At 41.3% G+C, this 24,764-nt stretch overlaps 1 protein-coding gene across 1 annotated transcript; it reads right to left on the bottom strand.

The window, feature by feature from the left end:
* Positions 1 to 4,101: 4,101 nt before the first annotated feature.
* On the bottom strand, positions 4,102 to 24,466 carry cog6 (component of oligomeric golgi complex 6). The gene is made up of 19 exons (XM_070828990.1): positions 24,307 to 24,466; positions 23,741 to 23,884; positions 23,270 to 23,341; positions 22,991 to 23,049; positions 16,198 to 16,309; positions 15,718 to 15,800; positions 15,465 to 15,535; positions 14,492 to 14,585; positions 13,397 to 13,525; positions 12,378 to 12,469; positions 11,504 to 11,568; positions 11,296 to 11,387; positions 10,834 to 10,951; positions 9,882 to 10,013; positions 9,539 to 9,706; positions 8,923 to 9,030; positions 6,673 to 6,726; positions 6,484 to 6,563; positions 4,102 to 4,650 (listed from the first exon to the last, which is right to left on the bottom strand). Exons 1-19 carry the CDS (start codon positions 24,439 to 24,441, stop codon positions 4,503 to 4,505), a joined length of 1,956 nt encoding a protein of 651 aa, XP_070685091.1. The 5' UTR covers positions 24,442 to 24,466; the 3' UTR covers positions 4,102 to 4,502.
* Positions 24,467 to 24,764: the final 298 nt, after the last annotated feature.

Genomic DNA, 24,764 nt, shown 5'->3' with positions numbered 1-24,764 from the left:
TTAAACTAACACTACAGTGATGGAGTAGTGGACCAATGCGGATGTTGACACTTCTGACTGGATCACAGCCTCCTACCATTGCATCACCTTCCAGGCGTCCTCTGGCGTCAAAACACAGCCGTGTGTAATGCAGCTCTAGCTTGTGCTCACAGTGTTTGTTTACCGTCCCTGAGCAGGGACACATGAAAGTGGGGTGACCCGGCCTGTGGCCGTGACCCTGGTGACAAGAGCAACCCACGTCCATATAATCGCTGCCTTTCTTCCTCTCCTGCACACACACGCACGCACGCACAGCTCGGCCCTGTTCTTTTGCCTCAAGATGGGAGTCACGGGACTGTGCTTTGAAGAAGAGCACAGCATGGCTGCATTCGGACCTATGGGAGCGGAGACAGTGCTCTCTATGTGAGTAATGATTGACAGCATGTTGGATTACTCACAGAGGCATTAGTCATGGTGAATTTGTTGCATGTTCTTGTTCTCTTTTCTGTTGGTGTGAATAGGTCTATCTGTCTCTCACATTCATGGATTTGGTTGTGTGCTGGTAGCAAACCTGGTGATCTTTGAAAAATTTGGCAAAAATGTTTGGTGTTTATGTGCTGATAAATCGTAACATATCAAAAAAAATTCTCCCTTTAGTGATGCACATGACTTTGTAATAGATTCAATGAAGAAAAAACAATCAAAGATTTTTCACGGGTGACTAAAATCCAACAACAACACGGGTCAATTCTGGTCATTCGTGAAATAATTCGGAAATCACTGAACATGCTTGTGTTTGGCTCTGGGCTCTGTACAAAGTGTTCATAACAGCAAAAGCAAACATGTTTCTGCTGAGAGGAAAAGCTTACACAATGAAGTTTCACAGCCACACGCAATACTGTACAAGGATTCTGGGGCACCATTGGGGGGTCCAACCTTTTCCAACAGTGTGAGGGCAAAGCAGCTCCATCATTGGCTAATCTTTGGCCGGAGAGAGCCAGTCATCTCTGCGCTCTCCTCTCATCCCACAACTAACCAAACACTGTGCTGTTAGCGTCTCTGATATGCTTTGTTTATCGGGCCACCTGGACATGCATCTGGTCAGTCAGGGAGTATGCCTGTCAATAGCAGTGCCAGATGGACGTGCATTAATAACTACGTCTTATGTGTCAAAATCACGAGCTGCAAACGCTGACTTTAGAGGCAGTTTTGAAGTTTCTGAAGGGCCTGTGCTGTGCTGAGTGCACAGAATGAAATGCTGATTAGGGTGATGGGAACAGCAGAGAATCAGAAAAGAAAATTAATTACTGTGCACTTGTGTTTCAGGTCAGTACTTCACAGTGTCCCCCTTCCTGTGCTAATAGACTAATTACATAATGGCCTCCAAAGAGAGACAGAGAGAGAGAGAGAGAGAGAGAGAGAGAGAGAGAGAGAGAGAGAGAGAGAGAGAGAGAGAGAGAGAGAGAGAGGTTTGACATAAGGTAACCTCTTCAAATAATAAAAGCAATGGGGAGAAATAATTATGAGTAGTGTTGATATTAGGCAGGAGTTATTTGAGCATAATAATAAGATGGAGGACCATGATCTGTGCTTGAAGCAGCTAGTTAACAATGCATAGAGAGCACGTTGCATAACTAATGTCTTTATTCTAATGGGCTTAATAAGGTATGTAGGGGGTGAGGGGGACGAGTGGCTCAATTCAAACCAAGAATTTGGCTGAGGTGATGAAATCCAGAAACAAAGCGTTCTCCAAGTATTGACTAAGACCACGTTACACATAACGACTGATAAATTAGATTTCCAGGGATAAACACAGCTCCTCTTGCAGAAAGTTTGCGCTCAATGTTTAACAAGTGGGCAAGGCGTGATGTAACTGTCCATAATCTGAAAGTACAGCACAGTTTGTGAAATGATGAGCCTAATCAAAACAGATAACACATTAACATTGTACACCTTACTTTGTAGTTTAGTGGAACAAAGTCCATTATTTCATCATTTATTTCTTAACAACTTCCTATCGGACAGGATGTTATCTGTGTAGGAAGATTAGAGCTGGAAAGAAGAGGAGGGCTTTTTGCCTGACCCATGGTATCTCTGGAAGAAAAAATAAATAAAATACATACCATATGATAAAGCGTCTTTTTTTTTTTTTTTTTTTTTTAAAGCTCAGCCAGTTCAAATTCCATTCAGGCTGCTATTTATCATTTTAGTCTATCAGATATTTCAAATTTATGTACTTCAGATAGTGTAGACACATAATTAAATTTAGTCTTGTGAGAAGCGGTTAGCCAATTCACATTGTTAATAGTAACACGCAACTTCATGGACATTTCTACAATAAGAAGACCAGTAAGGTCTCACCATTTTGATAACTTCATGTTAATTACCATTATATACATGTCCAGGCTACTAAGATGCTCTGTGCTTACAGAAATGCCGACAATGATTGAGAGCTAAAATCAAAAATGCCTCTTCCCGCATTCATCGTGAATTTGTCTCGTACGCAAGACTCCACAGAATTGTGTCTTCGGGGCAATACATTCAAACAGCGTCACGTGTTGCGACACAGAACCTTCATTCCGCTTATTCTACCCAACTCTACTCCGAGAAGCTGATGATTCAATATTGTTGGTATTATCCTTTAACCCAGATTCCTGCTGCTGTCATGCTTCAGCTGGCAGAAGCTTGGTGACTGCTGTCATATGGAGCGGATGATGGGATGAATGTTTGCCACCTTGTTCGCCACTACCTGCCTCTAAGTGGTGACTCCATCAGCTCTCACATCTGCTAGCTCATTAATACAGACGCCGGCAGGAAAACGCTCTCACGTGCTGAACTGTGTTGGCCCACATGTACTCACACACAAGTGACGTGAAGCCGAGTGAGTGAGGGCGTGTGCTGCGTGTATTGTTTCACATGAACAATATGCCGTTATTTGATAATCCTGCTTCTCAAACATCATCCCGCTTTCTGCTGAGTAAAAGCACTCAAGAATCCAGCTTGTATCCAACCAGAGCCAAGCAGAACTGGAAGAGAGAGTTGGTCTATTTAAAGGACTTAAGAGCGCCATCCAGATGCTGAACTTTGTGGTATTCCATTTATTCCCAGTACTCAATGTCCTGGCCAATGATATCCGAGTAACATCCGGTGAGCTGGGGAAATCCTGGGACTCAGTGCTGGCAGCTGCCAAGATCAGGCCTGCTGCCATGAACCTTGATGTCAGATAGCAAATGAAATGAAATGCTGCCTCTCAGGCCAGAGACCATAACAACAGACCGAATCAATATTCACTTATCTTTACTGTTTCACTTGTGCTTTATTGGGGATTACGTGTGCTGGCTGGTGTCAGATTTTCACTGTTATGATATTATACACCATCACGTCACAGCTGTCCGATCCTGTGGGGTTTACTTTCAGGACAAATGAAAAATACCACACTACTGGGATCAACTGTGCTGTATGTGCATTTAGGGAGAAGTCAGACTGTTGCTACTTATATGATATGTAATGTACGATATGTAGAAAATCTATTCTTTTGGATCCGGATTAGGACCAGTTCTTTAGAGAAACCAGAGCTGTATTAAGTCTTTTATGCATATCTATAATTTAAAGGAGTGCTACATTACTTTATTCCAGTCACCACTGCATTATCTAAATACATGTTGTCATTACTATTTATTTATCAAATAATTTAAATATCAAAGAATAAAAGTTTAGACAATGTACTGAGTCTAAAAGACGCATGGTGAGAAAGTTAGCTCATGTCAATACATTCAAAAATTACTGTGGAGCATAATGTGCTAATAGCAAATACATTCTCCACCTGACACACCGTAATGTGTTTTAAATGGCCAAAGACTCATTTTAATGTAGAATTTATGGTAAATGACTTTATGCAATATCATTATAGTCTTGTTTTCACATCTTTGTCAGCCTGGAAGACATTTTTGAAGAGCCAAACGAGATGGGAAGACAGATTTTCCATTTTATCCCTACAACTCAAAACAGTTGAGATTAAAATAAACACGTTTGTGCTGAAGTTTCTGAGGCTCCTCTTGGCAGTGTGGCTGAATTTTTTCCTGACCAATTTTAAGAGTGGAAAAATAGGACAAGTCTCTTAAATTCAGTGTATCATTTTGTTTTATATAATGTTCAATATTTCCAGTAAAAATGTGTTTTTTGTACAATTATAGACCCCAAATGGAGGGATGAAAACAGACAAGAAAGAAGGTGCTTAACAGAGAGAGAAAAAAAACAAGCCGACTGCCTGCAGCAGTCATGAGTAAATGGATCACATACATTTAATGTTCTTTCCTCCTGGCACACAAGAGCTCTCTCTCTCTGAGGTAAGCCACCCACATCCCACATTTCCCACAAAGAACCCCACCTTAACAACTACTTCTATATACATTTATGTTATTATACTGTACAAATTAAACAGCTCTTTAAATAACCTGCAGGCTGTGCTTTGCTGGGGCTCACCCTGTGTTTTTCACATCAACCAGGTGGGACAAAAGTGTCTCTCAAGACAGCAAAGTCTGAACCTGCTTAGGTGATCTGGGCACCAGGTTCTCTGGGTCTTTGTAGCTGTTAGCTGGGCTGGTCAGCGCTGTGTAAACCTCCCCGTAGGCTCTGCACACCAGCTCTGTCGACTGACGGAAAATCTGCTCCCTGCACAAACAGATAAAACTCTTTAGATTTTTACACTCACAAAGCAAGTACCAGTAGTGAACGGGCCCTTTAAATTCCAACATCTCTAGTCTAAATCAGACAAGCAGAGCTATGCCGTAATTAGTCACTGATAAAGAGCTGAAATAAATCGGCCATGAGTAAGAATTTGTCCCAATTACTTTTTTGTTCAGTGACCATTGTGTGCCCCCGCTGTGTCAAAACAAAGAGGGGCAGTATGTGGTGCACACTGCCATCTATGGATACAAATTACAGCATTAATGCCCAAGCATCAGGTGGCAGAAACAGCGACAATACAGATTTAGTAAAGACTCTTCAAATGAGAGAATTTTATTTCCTCCAATCATATTTGCAACCATCTTTTTTCCCCCCTTTCTTTTTACTTTTCCATCTTTATTGGACAAAGACAGTGAAAGTAGGGGGGATATGGTGTATACATTTGCAACCATCTTTTAATCAAAATTTTAAAATTTTTCATTTTATGGTTTTGTGGATACATCTCTGCATATGTCTCAAATCAACTTCAGGTTTGTGTCATTTGATTGATAGAAAATTGATTTTGATAATCGTTGTAGTCATTTATCGAGAAAACATGCCAAACATTCGATGCTTCTGAGTTCTCAAATGTGACAATCTGATGCTTTGCTTGGTTTTACATTAAAGTAGATTTAATATGTTTGGATTTTGGACTGTTGGTCGGACAAATGAAGCATTTGAAGAAGTCACTTGGTGACATTTTATAAACCAAACTATCAATTGATTAAAGCAATAAGATAAAAATATCTTATTTCAGTTGCAGGGCAACTTAAGGTAAGACTGATTTATAGGTTTACTTGAAGCATTTAAAAATCAAATGAGAAACATCATCTATCGTTCTGTGTCTTCTTATATGGTTTATTGTTTTAGCTATTTAGTGTGATTTTTTAAAAACACTTTGCTATAAATACACTCTACATGAACAGAGATCACTTGACTATTCCTTGCAGTGGAACATTTGGAAGAGCCCAGTGGAGAGGACGCAAGGACACAGTGGGAGCACCTTGGTTGTATCCCACTTAGGCTCTTGAGATCCATATTTTTAATTGGCCCACATAGAACACGGAACCACAGTGCTGTATTACACTTTACTCCACACCGAGTGCGCTAACACGAAATGTGAAACGAGGGGAGTCTAAAAGGTACATTCCGATTATTTGTGCTCTCCAGGAGTGCTGGCGGGTGTTTCTGTGTATTTAGGTGAGCAGACAAGCAGACTTGAGAGATAGCAGGAGAGAGAGAAAAAGACAGAGAGGAGGAATTATTTCAGGGAACGAGTGAGAGTGAGAAATGGACCAGAAGCTAATTAATGGCGTCCTGCCCATCAGTCCTCCCATGTCCATTAATAGAGAACATTAACCTGAGGTACAGAGTGCTCCTCAAGCCTGCTGCACTTCCCAGTAAACGTGACTCATAGAAAGAGCCCTCCAATGTAGCAGCTGTACTGAGCTAAAAGCATGTGCATTTTCTGATCAGTAAGACAAATACAGGCAGTCCTGCAGACCGCACTCTCAATGTGTTGGTGGCTTTTGCAATTTAGCATCCAAACTCGCTGTGCATTTAGTCAAGTGTTTTGTTTGGAATGCAGTAATGATCAAATTACATCTGGGAAACTGATGAATGTTGAACATTATCGAGTCAACACTCCTATTCTATTTTTATCATTCAGGACATGCACCATGTAAATGTTGTAAACATTTAACTTGAGCCTGAATGTTGCATGTATGCTATTCTTTCCCTGAGCAATATGGACTATCAACAATACAGATGAGAACTCACTTGATGGCTGCACTGAGCAGGAAGTTGAGCTGTGGCATCACAAGAGTGTCAGGCGATGACAAGTACCGATCAAACTGGACCTGGGAGAGTTAACAGCAGGTGATGAGTCAAAGGATCATAATGATTAAGTGAGAACTTATTAATTCCGGCAGGAAAGTTTGGCATATTAATACAGACAGTGTAACTCACCATCGCTGCTTTCACAGAAGAGCAGTCCATGCTGGGGAGAAGGGACAGAGGACCCTGTGACAGAGAAGTGAACATCAGCTTAGAGTCCAACTCAAGGTCGCAGAGTTTTATTGTCAGATCCGACCACAGGTTTAGGTGGCTGAGGTCTGCGGGCAGCTTTCTTTCTTTATTTGTCTACACAGCCCTCAGCAGCCATTTAAAATGAATGGAGGCAGGGACTTCATGACGACTGAATGAATTCAGTTACTTTAGGCCACCTAAGCATATAATAAGGATAATTTCTTTCTCTTCAGTAGTCTGCATCTCCCGGACAAATGGGAAAAGTTGTTGTCTGTGGGCTTGACAATTGTCAAAAGGCAGGTTATATAAAGAAAAAGTAGATTTATAATATTTATTTATTGAAAAGTCGGCTACAAATAAAATACGTCCCCGTTGTGGAGCCGATGTGCCGCAGTGAACACACCAGCAGTGCAGGCGTGGGGTTGTGTGAGTCAAAAGCAAAACAAGATGTCATTTTGGGATTGTGTTTTTGGACCCAGCACAGCACTGTGAGTTTATGTAATATGGGTAATTTAACATCTAAAGACTGCAGTTTTCTGTGTAAGGGATTAAGGAACCTCCAGTTGTTGGTAGCAAAATACAAGCCGACATTTCCTGCCTATCGATTGTTTCATTTAAAATCAGAAAAACAGACACTTTGAGCAATTTCTGTGTAAAAAGGCTTACGTAAAAAAAAGAAATAAATAGAGGACTAGTCTGTTTTACTTGTAGAGCAGATCTCTACACAAGTATTGGAGAGTAACAGGTAGTTCATGAAAAGAGCCCACATCATCATTGTGCACAGCCGTCTCACTCCTTCCTACTTCTATTCTTATTTATTGTATTATCTGTACAATGAAATGATCCATTTATCTCAATAACTATAAACAGTGCATGTACATCAGGAAGTCCACACATCCTTCATTGTGCTGGCTTACATTTAAAATTGCTGATTGGTTGTCATGGGAGCTGGGTTGCTCCTCTCTGTTTAATCACATGGGATTCAGACCCATTAACATGAATACATTCATATATTGAAAACAGCATTGAAAATTAAAGTTGGTAAGCAATTCAAAATGTTGATAACTTATATCGTTGAATCCTAATTCATAGCACTTTGGAGACATTTTGAATACACTGGGCTTGGACAAGTGAATCATGGTTTGCAAACAAGAGAAATGTCCTCCCTAAATCTTGATGTAAGCAAAAGACAAAAACTGTGTAAAGTAAACACGGCAGATTTTGTGAAAACAACAGCAGGTACGTTTCAGGCAATTAGCTGACACTGATTATCCAGAATGGCAACATTAAGTCAAGCTTAAATGCCTAAATAGCCAACATTAAAAGAAGCAAATAGAAGCCAGTGCAAGGGTCAAAGCTACAGTGCAGTACCTAGAGTGATTTTATGGAGATATGGGCACATTAACATAGTGTGAGCCTACAAAGTGATCTGCTCGCTACTAGCCAGTCAACAGGATTGTTTTAATCACTGTTTTCATGTTTCTGACATGTTTCTGACTTGGTGTATCACAGAAAATAACAGGGATAAAATGCTGAATAGAGTGCAAGTCATCTTGAAAAGTGTCTAATAAACCCGGGGATTCTTGTCAGCCGTTAACATCTGGGATGCCGTCGAGTGTAGACAGCTAGACTTAATCTTTTCAAACAGAAGGCTATTTAAGGAAAAACCAAGATAGGCCACCCGTGGAGAGAAGTATTCTGCAGAAGGATGACAGTTCTTCATTGAGCTTTGCGTTGAGCTGCAGCAGCAGCAGCAGCAGCAGGGTGTGGTGTGTCCTGACATGACCCAGGGTTTCAAGACACGCATGCTAAACCGCAACTATGGGTCTCGGTTAGCCCGAGTGTGTTACAAAGGGGGAGGAAGGCTCAAGGGCATCGGCTGTCTCATCTGTACAGGACACTTCTGGAGGAGCTAATGTATTTTAATAGAACATAATATGATCTGCCTTCCTCTGTCCATTTCTCATCTGAAAATCTGATAGAAATGCTATTATGCCCTACTAAAATATCGGCTGCGTGGTAACCATGGCGATAACTATAGTAAAGCCTGAATAGGTATGTATTGTAAACAATACTGTTACGATCTTCATAATATAAAAGAGCACCACTAAGGAGTCCAGCAGGAGAGATGGGAGAAAAAAAATCCATCAAAACGACTTCATGACTGAAACATGTAGTTAAGTGCTCTACCTGTTCAGCACTGTGCTGCTGGACACAGCTGTAGATATAACTCAGTCCGGCTCTGGTCAGTACGTAGGACGCCTGCTCGTTGATCAGAGTGTCAAGGTGAGCCTCGATCTGGAAAATGTGGGAGAGAGTGGTTTAAAATCCAGTCCAAGCTCACATTGTGAACCAATGGTACTTGTGGTTAATGGAGAACCGCTGTGCTATTGATAATGAAACTTCCACAGGAGCCCTTGTGGTACTCAATTACAAAAGACTTGCTAAAAATAGAGGGATAGATGCCGCATTTGAGCATGAACAACAATGCATGACACACACCCTTCTATGACACAGTAAATTAAATCTTTTTAATAAAAGATTTGGGCTCTATGGGTTTTAATGAAAGGAACAGGAATAATTAGCCATTTGTACTGAACAATACCCCTACGCACGGACAATGTGAGGGGTGTAAGCTGAGCACTCATGTTGAATAACATTTGTGCTTCATGTTTCACTCTATCTTGTCCAACTAAGGAGTGGTTGTGTTATTATTAGATTCGTACTCTTGACTAATTGTAATTAAATGTAAATAGCTACCTAAAAACTGTAATTGTCTAATTCACAACTAATTTGTAAGGCAGACCTGGAACTCGAGCATCTCAAGCCTCTTGTCAGTGAACTCAAAGAGAGCCAGCGTGGTCTTCATGACGTACAGCGAGTTGACCATGTAGGTAGCCATGTCAGCAGTGCCGAGGTTACTGGCCGACACAGTACACAACTGTAGGAGGGGATCCAAGATGCAAGAGAGCACCTGGGAGAGAGAAAGTAAGACAGGGCCTCGACAGGTGAGTGAAATATCACTGCCTTTTATAAAAACAAATATAAAGACACTTCTGCCCGGTAAATTTAAGACATACGGCAACTGTTTAAAATATGACAATGAATGGAGTTGGACTTTTTGTCCATCTTGATCATCATGAGTTTACCTGAGCAAAGTCAGCCTGGCGAGCATCCAGAGGAACCACAGACGAGTCGTGGGAGGCCAGCACCTCCCTGAGTAGGGACAGGGTCTGAGTGAGGGAGGCTGTGGGCCCCAGGTCTGCAGGTGGCAGCTCCACCTGCCCAGGCAGACATGGCCAGAAAAAGTATTAGATGGAGTAAGAGAGCAAAGTTATTCTCGCAGAGGTTACTTGTGTGTGCTTTGGAGCCTTCATCGAGACAAACAGTCGACATAACATTATCAAAGCATTAAGCATCCCTAATGAGCAGCATGATAGACTCAGTATACAACTGCTTCCTGCTGCTACTCTGAGCCTCAGCTTGTTCAGAGTCAGAAGGGCTTTTTTTTTAATGAAGAGGGTTTTGATTTCATTGGCCCCGGGATACACAACACAGAACTGAGTCTGACCACCTTTGTCCACCTAATAGAGCAAATTATGAGAAGGCTGTGTTCCTGGCATTAGCTGGAATTGACACCAAAACCCTGAAGCCTCCAATTTGATTAACACCGAACTACAGGGATAATTCTTGTAACTGCTATTGATCAGGACACAGCCAGCATGTTATGTGGAAGAGCTCCTGCTCGTGCTGATGTATATTTGGATGCCAATTTAACTAAACGGTAAAAGGTTTGGTGTTTTTTTGGCAGCTAGCGCCTTTTCAATGCTGTGGCCAGCAGGCCGAAACTGTTTACAAGCAAAAGTGTTTCAGAAATAGCCTTGTTGTCTTTGAGGGTTTAGACACAGAGCTGAAATACACAATGTGTGTCCACAGGATGCAATACTGAACTTCTGCACTGTCATTTAAGTGATTTTATGAAAGGACATTGCGAACTGTCTCTATTTTAAAAACTCCTCTTCTTCCTCTTTATACTCGCTTTCTCACGACTGAACAATATTGTGAATTATTCAAGTAAAAATCATCCTTCTCAAACAGTACCTTGTCCATGAGTCTGCTTGCATGAAGGCTCAGACTGTTGAAGAACATCTTTTTGCTGAGGACGTGCATTTCTTCAATTGTGATGAGTAAGGACGCCACACTGGTCCCAATGATAGAGCTGAACGATGATCAGATTGGTGGACAAGTCAGCTCAGCATTTGGTGATTATTTGCATGATCAAATATCTTTTCTTCTATTCATATTTATAACAACTTCAAATTGTTTAACGAACAAAATGTCAAAACATACAGAAATACTGTATGTATGTAAAAACAAAAAAGAAAAGCAACAAATTCACACATTTGAAAAAAGAGCATGTTTTGCTCTACAAATTACCTCACTGTTTAATCAATTAGCAATATTCTTCTAATTTTGCTGGTGGATTCTAATAAACTAGTCATTTCAGCTCTTCAGGCAATGCTGAGTTATTATTACGCTGCAAATGTGAGTAAGTGAAAATACCTGATTGTGTGGTGGTAGAACTTGAGCAGGTTGGACAGCTTGTAGAGCAGGACAGCTCCTGGCTCAGCGACAATAACCTGTTCGATCCGAACCTGAGGGACAGATCCAAACACACAGAGTGAGTACAAGAGCAGAGCCCTGTATGCATTCAACAGACCTGGTCTGGAGTGTTTCCCTAATAGCTTCTTAAACTAATTTGGTTGCTCACTTTCAGCGGCCTGCAGACTCCCTCAGTGATGTGTCCAACCACCTCCTGCATGTTCTCCTCTATGCCTAATGTAAAAACACACACACAGGGCTATTTGGGATTAAATACATCAATCATTTTGAGGATATGATGAATATAAGCATGGTATTGATGAGTACAGCAAGTAACACATGGAGTACAACACAGGGTCACGGCATTCCCAATTTAGTCTTAAGATGCATTCACATTTTCGTGTTTACTCAAACTTTTACTTTATTCTTTGGGTTTAGTGTCAGATGACACCAGAAAACCACACTAACACCTCCCTGAAAATGTAGGGCTCAATCTTTTTCCACGTCAACTTACATCCCATGATTTGGTGGGGGTAACTGCAGAAACTGGCCCCATACGTGTGTAAAAAGACAGATGTTGACATTTGACGGGCTGGATGAAATAGCTTAGACACAAAATGGACAAACACTGGCCTCAACTGATCCCTCTATTGAGCTGTCTGAAGAAGTTAAATTAGGGAAACAAGCACAGGATTAGTTCATCAAGCTGAACTAAATGTACTGGAATTAGATTTGTTCACACTTTCTAACTGCTGCCAACATCTCTAACCTCAGTGAGTGACTGGTTACCCAAACTCCATCCAATAAACAAACTACATGTGCGTCCATGTGACCTTTGTTTGCAAGCTCCGTTTCACTTGTAAAAATACACAAATTAAAAGATGCAATAGAGCAAACATTTCCAATGAGGGTACGATTTCAAAACGAAGGAAAAAAGCTGCATTTGTGATCACACCGTTTTTAATTGTATATGTGGTATGAACCGCGAACCGGTGGAGAATTGCACACTGTATAATTTGTAGGATTTGTAGGAAACGTCATACCTAGCAGAGTGACTTGTTTCAGCAGAGCTTCTAGATGCTCTTTCTCTGAAGCGGTGGCTTGGTGCAGCCAGGCCAGCATGTCCCCAACATACCTGAAAGAGCAACAAAACAGTCTGTATTAAACAGTACGTCACTGAGGGGCCAACCCGAGGGCTAATCTTACCACGCCACGACCACAGCTACATCGAGGCATAGGTCATCGTGTTTCACTCTCCTCCTCACACAAAACACACACAGCTTTGGGTGTTACATAACGGTGGAAAACAGCAAGGTTAAACTTGAATTATTGTGTGTAAGGCTGTGTGTGTATGCGTGTGTGTTTTGTTTGTGAGTGTGTGAGTGAGTGTGAGGACGTAGGGAGGTGAGAAAGAACTTGATGTTCTCAGAACTGCTGATGCCTCTTATAAAGCGGAGGTGATTTCGTGTTCCACACATGGCTGGTGCTCTGAGAAAATCTCACATTTGGCTCCTGGGCACAGGAGGAAAAGGGAAGAGAATGTGGTACTACAGGAAACACAGACACACTCACACACTCCTTGACAAAACAGACATTTGCCATCCTCTGAACTGGGTTTTTAAAGTTGAACAAATCCATTGATTCCATTTGAATGTGTGTAGTTTGACATCCTGTTAAATAGTGAGTTTAGTTTGGGGAAATTATTTCACAAGTTCATGCAAAATCCTGATTATGGCAAAACAGTCTGGCATGATAGAACTATAAAATGATAGATGGAACAATGGATAGGAGTTACAACAACTCTGGTTACATTGAAAAATAGTTAAACATAATTTATTATTAATTTTTCTCGTCCTCCAGCGTCGCCAAGTGCTTGCCCCTGTGTGGATTCTCAGATTGTCTGATCTCTGTAAATTAAAGAGCAATGTCTTGACCGGCTCTATATGAAAACATTCTTGAGATAACTTATGTTATGAACAGGTGCTATATAAAGAAATTGAGTTTGCTTGTTTTAAATTAAGAAATTACCATGTTCTGCTCATAATTGGAATTGGCAGTGTACCTCATGGGGTCATGTGAATGCATCTCTATGGGGCGGGGAGTTCCTCCTGGCCCACCGCGGGTGAGGGCATCAATGAAGCCTCGTACCACCGCACACCTGCGCGCCGTCCCGAACTCGTCCAGAGTGTACCTGAACCAAACAGAGGGCAAAGAAAGCAACACCCAGATTTCATGAGAAAGGACGGCTGCCACAGTGTTTTCGTGCAGACTCTGTGTCGAGGTCATTCGCTCACATACAGTACATCAACAATGCAGGCAGCTTTTCCAAAAGGAAAGACTTTGGGGTTGTTTTGATTACTTGGCGGTGGCAGACTCTGTGACAGACTAAACAGAAGATAGTGCTGAATTAAGATTCCAGGAACACTGGTCTCAACTCTCTCAGCCTCAACATCCCCAGCCAGCACATAACCTTGGACACTTTGTGGGCACTGAGACAGGTGCTTTACGGAGAATGCAGACAGGGTTTGTCATGAAAACATCTGTGTGAAACTTTTGCTGTGGGACAATGTTAAACTCTCAGTACATTACTATCCAATTATATACATATCATATACAGATTGACTTAATATTTTGACAGTGAATTCTTTTTGGGAGAGGGGCGCTTTCTTTTTCTGCTGGCTGAATGTTGGCAACATTTTCAGTTGCTTCTGACTTTTTACTTGTTGTTTTCTGATCCAGATCCTCTTTGATACACTCACCAAGAACAAAGTGACAATTCCCCTACGATTGCCCAAAGAAGGCAGGAGCAGAGTGAAATACAGAGCTCTACTATCATTAGGGGAACAGCCACTTCATTTTGAATTCAACAAGCTTGCATTTCTGCTGCTATGATGAATGTCACATAGCTGTAGTGCCTGTAGCTATCTGGCAGAGATGTGGTTCAAAAACATTTTATGGCAAAATCTCTAAAGATACTACTTTGAATAAATGAATAAATTAATGATTACCTATTCGATTCCTCAACCTCTACACAGGTCAAATTCTACTTGCTATTAATGCTCTTAGAAGACACTTATTGGCATGGAGAGGAAGATAATAAAGGGACAGACCATACAGAACGTCACTTCGATAAAGAAAATGTGTGCTTGTATGTTACTTGTAAAGGACAGGTCGGTCCTGCAAGGCTTCCATGGCTTGAGTCAACACAGGACTGATGTCACAGGTCTCTTGGGTCAGTCCTCTGCATTCATCTTTGTAGGAAGAAGGAAAATGGGACAAGAAATGTATTTACAGGAGTAGGGCGCTGTCATCGAAACGACTAAATAGTCCAATCTTTCTAGCAGCTGTGCTTGTTTTATGCTCCATTTGTTGGTGTTTAATGTTTTGGACCATGACAACCCTTTTGGCACAAAGCAAATCAAAGCACCGAAACCATTTTCAATCAAATTTTGCCGTAAGCTTATACCAAGAAGTCAGTTTACTTGTGCTTCAGACAAACAATGAACAGGCAGTGGCTAATCTTCCAGGCTGTGGACAAAATGGGTCAACATACTGCACTCTTGTCAGACCTCAACTAATGCTGAAAGTAAAAGTAAATGATCTCTTCAAACAAGGCGCAGAAATATTTTTGAGAACATGTAGTTCTCCCACGTAAACAACGGACAAATGCATTTAAAAAAAAAAAAAAGAGACTTCTGCTGCACGCAGAGCGATTACAAGACAACATAAACTCTTACAGCTCTTTCATTTGACCATCATCACTTTTTCAGCAAAATAAGAATCTGTAGACCGACTCAGAATTTAGTAGATGATCTATACTTTGTAATTGTATAACTACACAAATGAGGTTTCTGTGATCTACATGGTTAATTTCCATTTTGATTTCAAATGACAAAACCAATGGCTAAGCTGAGGAAAATTTGAGGTCTTCTTGCATTCTTTTGGTAAAACTCAGTCCGATGTTATGAGTCACATGTGTCCTCAAATGTACCATTTACACGCTTCCATTCTTGAAAGACAACCATTTTGTATTTAGTTCTATCCAGCTCAGTATGGAAGCCTTGTACTATGAGGGTCAAAAGGAGTTTCATCCCTCTGTGTGCTTGTGGTCTCCTGTGTGTTGTACTCACTCTGAGCCCAGCGGTAGAGCTGCTCATATGATGTCTCCTGTAACACGGCCATCTGCTCCATGATCTCTAACCTGGAACAAGCATGCAAACCAAGACCACACGTTACATACCCATAACCTGCAGCATAGTGTCAGATGCCCTGACAGTGACATAAATACCAGGCCGGGATGCTTTTTTTTTTTTCCACTTGTCTGTTCCACCACTCAGGTTCAAAATAAATGCCATGGGTAGAATCACTGGAAGAAATACTCACCCTGCAGTTTGCTGGTTGGTTCGCAAGAGGATTTTCACATCCTCATGGATGTGCTTCACTCGGCTCAGAGCTTTGAAGAAATCCTGGGAAATTGAACGACACATAAATTAATATATTAGGAGCCGTATGGGTTGTAAAGTTGCAGAAGTCGATGAATTTTTTTTGGCAAAACACTAAAAAATGGATGTAACCTTCAGTTGAAGTGTGTGGTGCGTGGGTTCAGGTGCTAAATTATTTAGGTGCATATCATAATCACATAAAATGTTGTTTTTTACATAATTTAAATTTGTTTCAGCATGTTGTGTAGTTGATATACAGTATAAAGTGAGGAGAATGGTGGTAGGAAAAATGTAGAAAAAAGAAAAACACCAACTGAAGGGACAACGCAGATCTGTCATTGCATCTTTCCATCCTGTGAGAACAGGTAGAAGGACTCCTTACATGACTTAATTTGTTAGCATACATTGAACTGGATAATACCTCAGTAATAGGTGCATCCCGAACCCCTCGCAGTGTGGCCATCTCCTCATTAGACAGCTGGAACTTGGTGAGGAAAGCCTGAGCAACCTGAGCTCTCACCTCCAGTCGGTGGCTGAGCGGAAAAAAGAGAAATGTTTTGCTTTCCTTCACTATTGATATTACATTTGATATCATATATGATGTTTTGCAATTGTTGCAAATTGATGTCTTCATAAAGGAGGTTTCTCTCCTTCTGTTTTGTCATTTAGTTCCGTTGAGTTGGGCCTTTGCTTGTCATCATGATTTGTCATCAAGACCCTTGTGGATTTTTATCTCACAAAAGAATTCATATTTTTTTCTTCTTTCTTCCATCATTGAGTTTTATCACTGTATATTGTCACCTCTGTGTTTTCTTAGTGTGCAAATAAATAGCCCTGTCACTGTGGAAAAAAAAGTCGCATGCTTTTATTTAGCAGAAAAAAATGGTCATCGTCAACAAAGTGTAATGTTTGAACTCCTACAGCAGATGGCAGTCACACTCCTCACACACATGCATTGGCTCAAAGGGAAAGGAGTGAAACAGCAGGGTGGGATGCGGGGTAAAGATATCATGTGCAGCAGTGAAGGAATAAATAACAGAGGAAGACAAGAGAGACAAAAAGAATACAGAGCCGGATACAGGCCAGGTTAGGTCCCTATCAATAACAGCAGAGTGATCACTATCTAGTGTCACCGTAAGTGTCTCAACACAATAGTGACCATGGCAACAGCCCCAGTCGAACAGGGAACTCCGTCATGGGATAGCAAAACAAGAGCAAGTCGTCCCTCTGTCCCCGTCTTTCCATCCAACCCACCTCGCCTACATTCTCTCCCCCTGTCTGCGTCAGTAAATCATAGGGTTGTTTTGGTGGAGGAGAAGAACCCAACATTATCTGACCATTGTCTCACAGGCAGCTATTACCCGTGCTCAGCCAGCTGAGAGTAAAGGGTTGTAAATCTGTAACAGGATTCTATGATTTGGCATTTATCTGTACACCTCGCCGACCCTCACACAAAGGACCTTGGTGCGTCTTTGCCCTTTTCGTGTTTCATGTGACGAGATTTAGTCGTAACGGAATGAAATGCTGGACCACCACCTTTCGTACCGCGCACACATTCAAGTAACATACTTTGCAAATGTACTTCAATACAGCAACTCCATCATCAAAGTTGTAAGTAGTCACAACAAAGATACTAAATGTTTCATTCAGCAGCTCTGCCTCTACTTAAAAAGGCCTTTGGAGGTTTGTGCTTGCATTCTGAGATTACCACAAGCAATCTTTTAGTCTGTCACAAACATTTGTAATAACATTACATTATTTAGGTGATATAACAGAGGAATGTTACATTTTTTGTGTTAAAAGGTGGCTGTCATGGCCCAACCCGGCACACGTCTGCACAAAAACACACTGAACTTCAGAACAAAGCCGATAAAAAGTTTACTGCAGTAAGAAAAATCAAACCATGCTACTGAGAGATAACAAATTAGAACAAGATGCACTCGAGCTACCTGACATCCCACCACAATTACAGTGATATATAACAAACAACAAGCTATGCTAATGAGGTCATTAATTAAACTGGGCAATGTATAAATTAGAGAAACTATTTCCATGTGAACATGCTTGTCTGCACACAACACAGGAACAATATTAATGTGAAATCTGTGAACTCTTGTAGAGCGAGGAGCTGTAGTTGTCTCAAGAAGGCAGATTTTATCACTAATATGTAAATCTATGCAACAAGCTTTAACAAAAACTCTAATTGGATCATCCATTCTATAGTGAGAAACTATGGAGCAAACGTGGAGTTTCTATATTTGAAGGTTGTTGAGTTATTATCTTCACAAGAATAAAAGAAGAAATAGAGAGGCACACATGCACATCACAGAAGTTGGAACAAAGGCTCCCACATTCCATTTTTATGGGACATAAAATTGATTGGACACCTAATGGTCCTAATAGTCATAAAGACTTTATAAGCCTTATCTCATCTGTCACATTTAACATGTCACGGCCTGGAATTTGATTCATGAAGCATTTAAGCATTTCTACCAAGTGATGTTATGCTCACTGTGTTTATGAGAAACCTTGACTTGAAGGATCCACTGATGTCGTATTTGTGACTTTATAAGAGAGCCCCGGATTCCAAAAGTTACTATTTAATATTTTTTATCAATTACATCAGACTGAAATGCAGAAAACATAATATAATTAGTAATATGTGAGAAGGGAACAAGGAAACATCTTGCAACAGTTTTTTCAGGATTAAACCACCAAACCGCATTTACAGAATTAACTCAGCTTTTCATATTAAAAACGTGACTTCACAAGTTTCACTTGTAGGCCACAATCATGTTTGTCTATGGACACAAACTTCATACACATGTGAGGACCAGCAGAGGAAGCCGCGCCAACATGTCAAACTTTGCAACAGGTTCACCTCTGGAAGATAAAAAATGCCCCCAATTTCTCATGTCTAGGCCACGACTGACAGCCCTGCTCCTCCACCATGTAAATCACAACAAAGAGACAGGCTGCACACGCCTCTACAAGGTGAGCAAAGGGGGAGTGTGGGAGCAGCAGCAGCAGCAGCAGCAGCAGAGGGCAAAGGGAACACTGGAGCAACAGGACTGCTTTCTACAGCGCTGTCAGGACATGACACATTCTTCTCCTGACTGCAATTACTGAATACCAGAGAAAGGCAATGTCACTGTAAAGACAAGTATGGAGACACTCTGGGCTAATGGTTCAATGGAAAATTAACTAAATGATGTAAGCTTATCTTAAGGAACGCCAAACAAGTTTAATTCAATCCAGGATGCATAATGTTATGTGATGGGATGAAAACAAGTTACAGCGTGCACAACGTCTCTTTGTTTCTGTGCTCAGATTTTCCAACCAAGCTGATTGATTTTCTCTGTTTTTAAGCAATATCACACAGCATTATTTCATAAACAGAGAGCTTGATCAATGAATACCATTTAACAAGCTCACTAGTTATTATACAGAGTCTAAACATTGCAAACTTTTTTATTTTAAAAAACGACTGATCATCATGCAGGAGGAGTGACAAGGAGCTCGACTGTTCTCTGTAACAAGCGAATGTCCAAGTCTCTCAGAAGTTGTAACCATGTGGTCTGATTATCCATTAAAAACTGTTAGGGGCCATTTCAAAGGCTTCCGTGGAAATTTGGCATTCACAAACCTTTTAGTTAGGCATGCACCAATGATCACAGAGTGCAGTCGTAGCTAGTCACATCAGACAACACAAAGGCGTACTCACAGCATACCCTCATTAACAGCCAGCTGAGCCTTATTAAGTGTCCTTTTACACTGGTTGTCATTTACACTCCTTGATCACACTCTCGGTTGTTTGAGGGCTCTTGATTCCTTATTGACCTCCACAGAAGTCCCACTAAGAGCATTTGCTTTATTTTCAAGAAAAATAGTCTGGATGAAACACAGTGCTCCATGTCTGATAATTCATATGCTGTAGGAATCAAAGGTGGAAACGAATGGCTGACACAAGACAAATGCAGGTAAATCTTGGTTGTGGTTAAGTACATTTTAGTTGCAATTTATCTGTGGTTAAGCAAATTCATCTATATTATTCTTTGGCATGCAGCCAAGCAGGCCTACTGGAGCAGCCTGAGCAGAGAACCAAACCAACAGTCCAACCCCTTCAGCGCTGGCTGCTTGTGAGGTCGCACAGCCCATAAAAAAAAAAAACATCTGCTTGCGAGACGTCTGAACTTGTTCAGCAGATAATATGTCACGCTAATACAAAGATCACCCGGTGCAGGACAGGAGGGTAGCATAATGTTTCATTATGGAACAACACACAACACCTATTCAGTGCTCTTGCTGACAGCGTCTTTGAACAGGACGCGCCCTAAACAAAAGAGCAGCACGCCTGGAAGCCAGCTGACAAACGCTGGTTGTCTATGCGCATTGGCTCGCCTCTTCCACCTTTGCTTCTGCACACTGTAAGCAATCCGCTGTTCCCTTCCGTTACATTAGAGCTGACAAATGACACAGTGGGACTGGCAGATAAGATAGCAAACAGTTCAGGACAGGCCCGCTCTGCTGGGTAAATACACATCAGGAGCATCTGCAGAGCTTCGAAAACGACTATAGTCTCAGCACAGCTGCCCCATGAGCACAAAATGCGAAATTGTGGTACAAATGTAGCACTGCTATAATGCTATGAGTGTCAACTGGCGAAACATAGAAAAAATTGTGGCTTGGGACTGCAGGGGATTGTATGACCTAAAATAGATCTGACCGAGAAGACTGGAGTGGTGTGGTGCAATGGCCCGACTGGTGGGAGGCTGAAGGAGGACAGCTTGACTGCACACTTCCCCTGGCAGCTCTTCTGAGACAAAATTGCTAAAGACAAGGTCAAAGCCCCGTGTGCAGACACTACCCCATCTGGCTGTGGGGTCATTGTGGTTCTGTGAATGAAAATGTCATGCAGACGGACAGCCGGTCCCAATGGAACCACTATGCAAAGAAAGAGACAAGGCAGGAGGCCACTCAGAGGGGCATTCATGTAAAACCTTTGACCACTTACCTTCAACAAGACCCCCTGCACAAAGCGATATGACTTGTATTAATTCATTGTCTGCACGCATTCACTGGTGGCTTCATCCCCACTGATGTCTTTCACTGCTCTCAGATTCTGAGCTCAACTCCTCCCTTTTCAATCTCACTCGCTCCCTTCCTATGTCACCTTTTCGTCAAGGAGGACCGAATGCTGTGCCAGCAAAGTATGGAATTGCCGGGGAACATCACAGCTGTAAGCAGCGTCTTTTGCCAGAAATCAACATTATTTTTGCCCGTGCCCCCGCCTCCTTGTCAACTCACAAGGTCACTGAGCACTAAGGTCACAGCCACCACAAATGCTAATGAACCCCACCCCAGCCCCCGGCTATCAGCGAACAGGATTCGGGTATTTTATTTTCTCATCCCTGTCAACACTGCTGGCCAAATTCATAGATTAATGATACCTAAATTAATTTTATTGGCAGGATTTCAACTGGAGAATATAATCCATCAGTATTCCAAGCGTTGCATCTGGGAGAGTACCCAAGATACACTGTCTGACTAAACCCATGACTCTATGTCATGGTGAGCCCTATATATTGAATCTGCATATCTGATGGCTCTTAATATGTGTTGTCAGCAAATCTTAGCGCACACGCTCAAATACAAGAACATGCTGATGGGCTGCTCTCCAGTCGTAATGGTCTAGTTTCAATGGGATTAGGGAGTAATGCTGTGTAAACAGGGAGCTACTTTGATGTGTATCTCAAGGCCAAACATCACAGGACATAACGAATAAAACAAATCAAGCTCCATTAATGACGATTGCTGCCCCCCTTATGCAAATAGACAACTGCAGGAGAAATATTCATCAACCTCATGAATCATTCATCCCTCCTCATCAAAAATAAAGATGTGCTTGCCAGCTCCTCCAGCCCTGCACCAAAGCTCTCTGACTTCTGACACTAAAGAGAAGGTACATTTTGCAGACTAGAAATTAACTCTTATTATTAGTGTTGGAAGTTGGCAGGTCATCTTTATTTGTGCAAATATGCAAAATGATCGGTATGTAATTTTGAACTGTAATGGTTTGGTTTTAATTAATGGGGACACCCCATTAATTAACAACTGGCAGAGGCAACTCCTGGAAAACAAAGAAGTGCTAGGTCTAACTTTCCAAACAGCATGTGTGCAATAAAAGCTTATCACATGTGGAGCATGTTGTTCCTGCCACACACTTTAATTGAAGTGCTATTTGTCTGGGAGTCATTTCTCTGTGGAAATGAGGCAGCATAGAGAGTAAAATGATGGTGTCTAGCTTTGGACTGAACAAAACACTGTATCTGTGATATATTTCATAAGGTTCAAAAATGACTTGTAGCCTCAGAAAAGATATGGGGAGATATGGCAGCGTGAGACTTCTTTGAACACACTGAAGATAATTTGGAATAAAGTTGCCATCCTATCTCCATGATCTCCCTGACATTTTGAAATGCTAGTTTTACAGTTCATATTTTATATTTTGGTGACAGTTCAGTCACAATCAGATTGAGAGGAAACTTGTGCTTGCAGTGACAGAATGAGGTTGAGTCCCTCAATGAATTCCCGCATCAACACTTGCATGAGAGCCGATAATGCGGACTACAAAATTTGTTCAGTGTAATCCATTTTAACAGCCATACGATAAGCATTACCTTACATAAGAGGTTCACTTTTTCTTGAAACCACTACTGAACTGCTCACTAAACAGAAAAAAAATTGCGTCTGTACTTTAAAAAAAAAAGTCTTTGAAGTCAATTGCATAATGCTAAAAGAAATACCAAACACTTTGTCCACCAGATTTAGGGAGGAACTTTTTTTTTTTTTTTTTAAAGTAATGCAAGTTTCCAAAAGGTAGCAATAATTACTGCATATTGGAAGGCATTAGATTGTATATAAGTTTCTACTGGTGGTGACAGGTGAAGTCACAGGAGGCAAGATGCAAAAGTAAATATACAAACTACTGTAAGAAATATCTATGATTCTCAGTCAGCCAGTTAGCTGGATTTCTAAACAAAGTCTAAAAGCAACTGGATTTGCTGTTTTATTCGTAAGGACATTTTCTCCAAAGATACCTTATGTCTATCTTAGTTCATATACACGTATATGTCAAGTTACAAGGTTACCACCTACACATACACCCCCATACATCCAAACACAGAATTTTTACCCGGTTAGAAGCAACTCACTTTTCTCCCTGCAGCTTGTTGGTTTTCACTATGAGGTCTTGAGTTTGTTCCTTCGCAGCCTGTTGAAGAAATGTTAGTTTTTAAAAGATGGCTTGCACACATTTTATCTAAAGCACTTTAATAAACCACTTATGTCAAGTGATTGACTACACTAGTACACACTAATATCAAGCTTACACAAACATACTACCTTCTATTGTTGCTGAACAAATAGCTTAGCTTTGGTAAACCATCATATATCATTATATGTACAAGAATATCTTAAACAAAGTGTGATACCTTTAATCGATTGGTCATTTCTTCACAACATGTGCTCATGGCCTGGACATCCTCATGAACACTTTCAAGCTCCTGTGGAGAATATGAAGTCACATATTAGTAAAGAGGCAAATACACCCTGATTCACACAAACAAACATACATTCTAGAGGTTATCATTCAATGTTAATGGAACCTCAAAAGACTGCACCGACTAAACCAGATCTGCTGTTCTACCATCACAAATGTGTCCATGGGAACTAAAATTACTTCTGTTAATCTTGTAACGAAACACCGGGCCCAGTCTGGGTTGTTTTGGAGAATACAATTAAATGATTAGAGGTGAAGCTCCTTGTGAATATTTCCCATCCTGCCTCAGTTAAAAAACCAAATCACTGCAAAGGTGCTTTGGCTGGTTAAATCAAGCAACAGTGAGTGTTGTTGAAGTGCAATACACTGTATTTTTCTTATACCTTCTGTGACTATACCTCACCTCTTTTACTTCCTTAAATATCCGTGCAAATTCCTCGTTGATCGCCAGGCTTCTCCTCTCTATGTCACCACGAAGATTTCTCCTGGTGCGCAAACTGTTCTCGGTGAAGAACACAGAAAGCGCCTTCAGAGCCTCCAGCATCTCCTGAGAGCACAAACAGGACATTTTAATGTCAGTCAGTCGGGTTGTTGAGGCAAATACATCTGATCTTTTGTTCCTCTGGCATGCAAACGATCCTGCGTGGAAAGAAGCTTTGTTAACTTGGGCTACACATCTGGTATCTTGGCGGCGTGTGAAACTGTTTCTGATGGGGACCAACAACCAAGTTTGCACACCCCCACACTGCACGACTGGAGCAACATGCTAACTGCTAAATGAAAACATTTTTGGAGTTGTTACTGTACTCAAACACAACCAGTGGGAAGAAACGTCGCCTCCTCCTAACATTTACCCCTGGCAAGGTGACAACATCTTCTCCAGAGCAGAATTATATCTTGGTGTGGCGCTACTTGCTTGCAGGGTTAGCTCATAGCTCGCTAGCATGAAGCTAAACTCGCCCAGCTTACCTTGTCATTGTCAAGCCTCGTCTCCAGTATCTTGTTGAGCTTCCTTGACAGCGGGTTATTGGGCTGAGAAGACGCATGTGGGTTCTGTATTGCGATGGAGCTGTCAGTTGAAATTTCTACCTTAGTATCAGCCATTGTACTCAAACACCTCCACGTCAACTTTCGGGAAGATGTTTTGGTCCGTCTGGAATTAACGTCCGGTCGGGTGTGTGGATCCCCGGAGGAGAACGATACAAGGTTCCGCTACGCTGTTTTTCGTTTTTGTTTGAACACTTTGTTTGTTTAGCAAAGAAAAATATCTACCAAAGACTGGTGATGATAATAGTGATACTGATATCAAACAAATGTTATATTTCCTCATCTTTAGGCTCAAACTGTGTCATTGTGTTATTATATTATTCCAAATACTGAAAAACACACTGGTCTTCCTTGCAATCGATAACAGATAAGAGAAGTAA

This window comes from Pempheris klunzingeri, chromosome 4 (genome assembly GCF_042242105.1).
Source record: "Pempheris klunzingeri isolate RE-2024b chromosome 4, fPemKlu1.hap1, whole genome shotgun sequence".
Classification (NCBI taxonomy): Eukaryota; Metazoa; Chordata; class Actinopteri; order Acropomatiformes; family Pempheridae; genus Pempheris; species Pempheris klunzingeri.
Note: the sequence above shows the minus strand (reverse complement) of the source record. Positions and strands in the feature narration are given on the sequence as shown.